Source organism: Onychomys torridus, chromosome 8 (genome assembly GCF_903995425.1).
Source record: "Onychomys torridus chromosome 8, mOncTor1.1, whole genome shotgun sequence".
NCBI classification, from domain to species: Eukaryota; Metazoa; Chordata; class Mammalia; order Rodentia; family Cricetidae; genus Onychomys; species Onychomys torridus.
In genome coordinates, this window is record NC_050450.1 from 103,420,618 (window position 1) to 103,427,789 (window position 7,172).

The following is a 7,172-nucleotide window of genomic DNA, read 5'->3' on the forward strand; positions in this document are numbered from 1 at the left end:
AGATCCTCAGAAGCCCTTTCTTTATTCTCCCATATGGCTAGAAGTTGAGTGGGTACAAATTGAGAGGTGAAGCCCCCCTCACACAGACTCAGGGTCTCAGAAGGAGCATGTGTAATCAAACTGGTTCCCCCATCCTACTACCTCAATAAGGCAGAACATGTCTCCTTAGAGATTTCCTCCAAGAAACTCAGGTCCAATTAGCTTGGGGGGTACACCTTTGGCTGTTAAGAAAGGAAGCAGTTTGGTTTCAGAAAAGATTTATTAGAAACCCCTCCAACCTGGTGGGACACTGTCATCACTCATGAAAACTGACTGGAGTACACAGGCTTATCTCCACAGTAGTCTTTGTACAAAATGTATAAAACACTACTTCTCGCCGGGCGGTGGTGCAGGCCTTTAATCCCAGCACTCAGGAGGCAGAGGCAAGTGGATCTCTGTGAGTTCGAGGCCAGCCTGGGCTACCAAGTGAGTTCCAGGAAAGGCGCAAAGCTACACAGAGAAACCCTGTCTCGAAAAACAAAACACTACTTCTCTTGTAATTTGTACTCTCTCTGCCCTTAAACACATCCCAAAGCATCCCACCAATGGCTATTATTGCCCATTTTACAGATGGGGAAACTGAGGCACCAAGGTAGTATTGCAGCAGTGGTTACACAGTTCGGTGGTTGTTAGGCCTTTACCTGCCTGGCCCGGGTGGAAGTGGGAAAAAGAAGCTGAAAGGACTTGCAGGAAGGGGTGATAGGGCAGTCTCCATTCAGGAGACCAGGTCTCATTTCTTCACGACTCCAGAGTGAGGGAAGGTGAGTCTGGAAAGGTCTCTGAGGCAAGGATTCTGGTGCCAACTTGAAAGGAGGGTGTGCTTAGCCATAGACATGTGGAGCCTAGCTCAGTCAGAAACCTCACTGTAGTAATACTTATGGGCAGCAGGAGTGGTTTTCCAGCCAGCTGCCCGGAACTCAATGATCTCCAGCAGAAGCAGCCGGGCCAGGGAGCTGAGGCCTATTGGGAGCAGGAAGCCATCCCGGATTAGGACAAAGAGCTCATCCATGCGCTGCCCATTCATCTTCTCCAGCTGCTCCCCAACCCGGTGCAGCTGGAGCACCAGACAGTCGACCTGCAGGGGCAGTGGGAAGGCCTGGTCGGCCACAAGGAGGACCAGCACCTACTAAGTACCATGCTTTGCCCTTTATGTTGGCTCCTTGCCTCATTCTGACAACGGGGTATTGCCCACATCTTACCACAGAGACTTTCCCAGAACACCCGACCAGGCTGAACTCAGGCGTGTCTCCAAACTGTTCACTGCCTGACTCGAGCTGGTTTCTGGGCCAGCTGACCACAGCTGGCCATACCTCTTGCCACAACCACCATAGGTTGGCTCCAACTGGAGAGCCTTGCTACTGTGTGTTCCGGATAAATTCCAGACACTAATTTGTCTTGTACTTGCTACAGGCCTTAAATGCCCCTACTAGGCACTTGAGAAGCCTCTACAGATGGAACCGGGACTCCACGCCAACATGCCCTCCACAGCCTGTTGCTGAATGGCCACTTACCTCCTCTTCCCTGCTTAGACTCTCGGGCTGAGCCAGCTGGAAGAGACAGTCATAGACAGGGTTGACCAGGGCCATCATGGGCATGTTGTTGACCTGTGGGGAGAGCAAGAGGTGCAGGGAGGTAGCATTAGTGACCAGTGGGAGCAATCCAGCCTTGACCTTGGGACACAGGCCATCATGGCAGCACAGGGTGACTGCCTTTGCCTCACCCTCAAGTAGTCAAAGATGTTGCAGATAAAGGTGATATAGCAGACCCAGCTCTGCAGGGAGCGAGCCCGAAGCTGCTCCCGGGCCTGGTACTCCCGCTGGAGCCTGTCAAGGAGCCCACGACGGAAGACACTCTGGCCTGCTTGCTTACTCTCTGCCTGTGAGCCAGGAGAAGGTGGTAAGCAGGGCACTGGCCACTCCACCCGCCCTTGCTTTTGTCTATAAACTGTGTCTTCTGCTGGCCAGCCTGTGCCTGATCCTGAGGTGCCATCCTCAAGGCAGCTCCCTCTCTGCCAGCACCCCCAACCTGGATGATGGCGTAGCACATCCGTCCTGCTTCCTTGCTGAACACACAGTCCTGCAGAGAATGGTCCACAATCACATTGGCCACTTTCTCCAAGTCCACAGCACCTGGATCTGGGGCAGAGACAGGAGGGGAGTCTACAGCTGCCTGCTTAATCACATTTGCCTCCATCTGCTAAGGATTGAAGGTGGCTTTTGTTTTTCTTTGAGAGAGGGTCTCACCACGTAGCTTTGGCTGGCCTGGAACACTCTATGTAGACCAGGCCTCAGACCCACAGAGATTTGCCTGCCTCTGCTTCCTGACTACTGGATTAAAGTCTTGTACCACAAAAAAGACCTGAGATGTTTGTAATAGAACACCCCCATCACATGCTTAAAAGATGAAGGGAAAACCAGCCAGACAGCACTCAGGAGATAGAAACAAGAAGGATCTAGAGGTAAGGGTTACCCTTGGCTATATGCAGAGTTCCAGGAAAGCCGGAACTGCATGAGACCCTCTCTCAAAAAAGAAAGATGGGTTGAGTGGTGAACACCTATAATTCTAGGGCTTGAGAGGCAGAGACAGGCCAACCTGGTCTACATAGCAAGTTCCAGGTCTGCCAGAGCTACATAGTGAGGTCCCATTTAGGGAAAAAAAAAAAAAAAAAAAAAGTTGGAAGTGTAAAGGGTGTAATTTAGGGATCAGCACTCTGCCCGTCCACTGTGTGTAAAGCTAAAGGTTGGACACAAAACAACCACACCAATGAAAAGAGTCTCCAAGAAGGTGCTTGTAACCATGCACAGAACAGCTCCCCCCCTACCCCATGACCCTGGCCACCCAATCAGGAAACGGGAGTGGAAGCCATGTCTCAGTAGTTAAGAGAACTTGCTTTTGCAGAGGACCCAGGTTCGAGTCCCAGCTCCCACACTGGGCTGTTGTTCACAGCTGCCTGTAACTCCAGTTGCAGAGGACCCCGACACCCTCCTTTGCCTTCACAGGCACTGCATACGTTGGTACAAGTAGGTATACACATAAATAAACTAAATTTAAAAAATTTTAATTGTATACTGCCAGGTGTGGCATTCACCTTTAATCCTAGCACTCAGGAGGCATGCTGACCTGAGTTTGAGGCCACCCTGGCCTACATAGTGAGCTATGTAGGCTAGCCAGGGCTACCCTGAGAGCTCCTGTGCCAAATAATATAATTAAATAAAAATAAATAAATTATTAAGAGACCAAAGTACAGGCTGGCGAGATGGCTCAAAGGTTAAGAGCACTGGCTTCTCTTCCAGAGGATCCGGATTCAATTCCCAGCACCCACATGGCAGCTAACACCTGTCTGTAACTCCAGTTCCAGGATATCCGATATCCTCACACAGACACACATGCAGGCAAAGCACCAATGAACATAAAAAAAAAAAAAGAGAGAGAGAGAGAGAGACCAAAGCACAAATGTAGTTTCTTGGGACACATGTTTTATTTTCTTGGCAGTAGGTTGAAGAATGTATACTGAATGCCAAGACTTCTACAACTTTTTTTTTTTTTTTTTTTTTTTTTTTTTGGTCTTTTGAGACAGTCTGATTTTGCTATTTAATAGTGCTGGCTGGCAATTTTTTAGGTTCACTCATGTTATATGTATGAATATTGTGTCTGCATGCATGTATGCACACCACGTGTTTTGCCTGGTACTGGAGGTTAGAAGGCATGGGATCCCGGGAACTCAGTCACCAATGACTGTGAGCACTCTGGGTCCTCGGCAAGCGCTCTTTAGGTTTTACGTTTTGTTTTTGGTGTGTGATTGGGGCACTATGTAGCCCTGGCTATCTTGAAATTTACTGTGTAAGTGACCACACCAGCCTGGAACTCACAGAGATCCCCCTGCCTCTGCCTCCGCCTCCCCAGTGCTGGGATTAAAGGCATGCGCCACCATGCCTGCCTTGCAAGCAGTGTTCTAAACTGCTGGGCCATTTCTCCTCCCCAGGCATTCTCTATAGAGCACAGGTTGGCCTTCAATATGTGCTAATCCTCCGGCCTCTGTAATCTGCTTGGATTACAGTTGTGTACCATCACGTGGCTCCAAGTGTTCTCAAAACACAGAGGCCCCAGACATGAGCTCTGTGCAGATACTCCCCCCAAAGACGGGTTTAGCTTGGCACATGAAGTCTGTTGTGAACTGTTAAGTCAAACTTCTGTCCTGAGTGTTACAATGGAAGGGCATGGGGCCAGACAATTACATGTCTCTTCCAGCAAGCTGATTCTCCCACCTCTGTCCCCAGGCAGGCAGCTCTGAACTTCCAAGGGAGCTGACTGCACCGAATGAATGCAAAGGCTTTAAAGGGAAGACTGTGTTCTCTTTCAAGGGTACTTAAAGGACTCTGTGATTCATTCTAAAAAATAATGGCCTAGATGTAGCTTGTCTTCCAGTTGTAGGTTGTGACCTATTCTCAGGAAGCCACGGGAAGGCTGGGCATTGCCTGGCTCTGGGACTCAGCCCCTGTGCAGCTCTTGCCCAAGTAGAAGGGCTGGGAGGCTCACCTTTGAGTGCGGTCTTCAGCAGCTGCTGTGTTTCTGCATCAAAAGACTGGATTTTATACTCATCTCTACTGGCCTCTCCCATGACGGTCTAGCCCCAGCAGCTGTTCGCTGGCCTGAAACTAGCGCCAGCTACCTGAGAAGCAAAGACGGAAGAAGCTTCCAGTGAGAATCGGAGAGCTCCGGGTTCTCGTCCTGCAGTAATGGGTGGGGCGGGGCCAGGGCTTGGGACAGGTGTTAACAGGACTTTCTGTCGCCTTCAGCGGTTGGTTACAGCCCACCAAACTTGGCCTCTGACGGAGACTTGCGCATCAGGTAGGCACCAGCAGCTCAGCTCAAGGAAGCCCAGGCTTCTGCTACTACATATGAGGAGTGAAGCGGGAATTCACCAACAGTCGCGGCAGGATCTGGGTTATCAGGGTAGTTTAGGGGAGCATATACTGAACTGGGTTGTGGAGAGGTAAATGTCAGACTCGCCCAAATTATCCAGCATGGAGAATTCTGGCTCAGCTCCTTTGCCGGTGTTGTCCAAGCCGCAGATCCCGACACCAGCAGAGTTTCGAGCCCTTCTCCCCAACGTTTGCCAGTCCTTTCCAGCCGACAAAACCCACCCCTGCAGCCGTTGGGCTCGGACTAGCCTGCGCGGGAGGGCGCTCGCTCCTCCGGGGCTGCGCGGCGCGCGTCCGCCCGGCGTGGTGCAGCGCGGAAGCTGAGCTCGTCTGCCGTGGGGCGCCTGAGCTGCTCGCTGGCGCCGCCTGCCGGCCACGGCCCGCCCCCGCCCCGCCCCGCCCCGGGCGGCTCCCCGGCTTGGCGCCGAGACAAGCGCTCATCAGCCCCTGTCCCCTGCTCACCCGGCCACCGCCGCCTTGTTTCTGACCGCAGAGGCCCTCGAGTGCTCGGCCGGACTTGCTCTCGGTTCAGCATGAAGCCCTTGGTCTTGGCAGGTCGCACCCCCCACCAGGGTCACCATGTCCCGCTGTGGGGTTCAGGTGAACTGGGTCGAAGACTCGGGCCGCGCGGCGTGGGAGGAGCCTCGGGAAGGCGTGGTCTGCTCGGGAGGAGGGGCGGGTCAATCGCTGATGGCTGGGTTACAGCAGAGGGTGTGTAAGGACTGGGGCACATCCTGGCAACTCCCTCCTCTGCCACTCGGGCAAAATAAGTTTTAAATCAAAGGGGGCAGTCCGAGAGAAAGGACCCGGGGTCCTTCCTGGGGGGTTTTGGGGAGCAACACCGTGGCCTCCCTACCCTCAGCAGACCAGGAGCCAAAGCTCGCGCCTGTTTTAAGAGTTGTCACAATACTCTTGGTAATAGGTACAAAAGAGAACTCTCCTCTGTGGCAGCAAAGATACTCTGGAGGGCAGGGCAATGTTCTCAGGGAATTTGCTTCATAAAAAAGCAAACTAAAACATTCAGACAGCCGATTCTAAAGCCTCCACGTTAAGATGGGACTTTTGAGAGGAGAAACAAACCCTGGCTCGAAAAAACCGGGTGGGGGTGGGGGAGAGGGGATACCGGATGTTCTAGGGAGGCGAACAACTCAAAGGCTCCTGGAAGCCCGTTCCTACTAAGGCCATATAAGCGGTGAGGACTGCTGAGATGACCCATGCCAAGCTGCCTGAAAAAGGCTTGGGTCAGCACAGCTGTGTGGAAGAACCAGCAATGCGCTGGGCTGCCCAGAATACTCTCAAGATCCGGCAAGTTGGCTTCAAGACTCGACCAACCGACCTGCCTGACACTCTTCAATCTGTCGGCTGCCTGAAGGCTGTCCAGTGTGTTCCATGTTTCCAACTTTCATGAGCTGTCAACCTCATTCACCAAGTTGGACTTTGGTAGTGCTGGGCATTTTTAAATGATTTATTCATATTTCATATGCATTGGTGTTTGGTCTGCATTTACATCTCTATGAAGGTGTCAAATCACTTTGAGCTGGATCAGACAGTTGTGAGCTGCCATGTGGGTACTGGGAATTGAACCTGGGTCGTCTGAAAGAGCAGTCAATTCCCTTAACTACTGAGCCATCTGTCCAGGCCCGTATGCTAAATAATTTTATATCAACTTGACCCAAACTAAAATCATGTGAGAAGTGGGAACCTCAATTAAGAAAATGCCTCCATACAATCAGGCTGTGGGCAAGCCTGGAGGGCATTTTTTTAATTAGTGATTGATGGGGGACAGCCTAGCCCATTGTGTGTGAACCCAGGCTGGTGGTCCTGGGTTCTATAAGAAAGTAGGCTGAGCAAGTCATGAGGAGCAGATCAGTAAGCAGTATCCCTCCATGGCCTCTGCATCAGCTCCTGCCTCCAAGTTCCTACCCTGCTTGAGTGCTTATTTTGACTTCCTTCAATGATGAACACCTAGATGGAAGTGTAAGCCAAATAAACCCTTTCATGTGGTAAAATATTATTTTAAGATGTGTTACATTTGTTTATGCTGTGGAACATTTTGTTTAATGATGCAAAAGTGTGTTGCATTTTTTTGTTTTGTTTTGTTTTTCAAGATGGGGTTTCTCTGTGTTAACAGCCCTGGCTGTCCTTGAACTCAATCTGAAGACCAGGCTGGCCTCAAACTCACAGAGATCCGTCTTCCTCTATCTCCTGAGT

At 51.3% G+C, this 7,172-nt stretch overlaps 1 protein-coding gene across 2 annotated transcripts; it reads right to left on the minus strand.

The window, feature by feature from the left end:
• Positions 1-477: 477 nt before the first annotated feature.
• Mif4gd (MIF4G domain containing) lies at positions 478-5,619 on the minus strand. Of its 2 annotated transcripts, none has more exons than XM_036196281.1 (6): positions 5,424-5,619; positions 4,576-4,708; positions 2,065-2,174; positions 1,760-1,915; positions 1,551-1,643; positions 478-999 (listed from the first exon to the last, which is right to left on the minus strand). In XM_036196281.1, the coding sequence occupies exons 2-6, from the start codon at positions 4,655-4,657 to the stop codon at positions 778-780; spliced, it is 663 nt and encodes a 220-aa protein (XP_036052174.1). In that variant the 5' UTR covers positions 4,658-4,708; positions 5,424-5,619; the 3' UTR covers positions 478-777. The 2 variants fall into 2 exon arrangements, with proteins under 2 accessions (XP_036052174.1, XP_036052175.1); XM_036196282.1 differs by having other exon boundaries at positions 827-1,114.
• Positions 5,620-7,172: the final 1,553 nt, after the last annotated feature.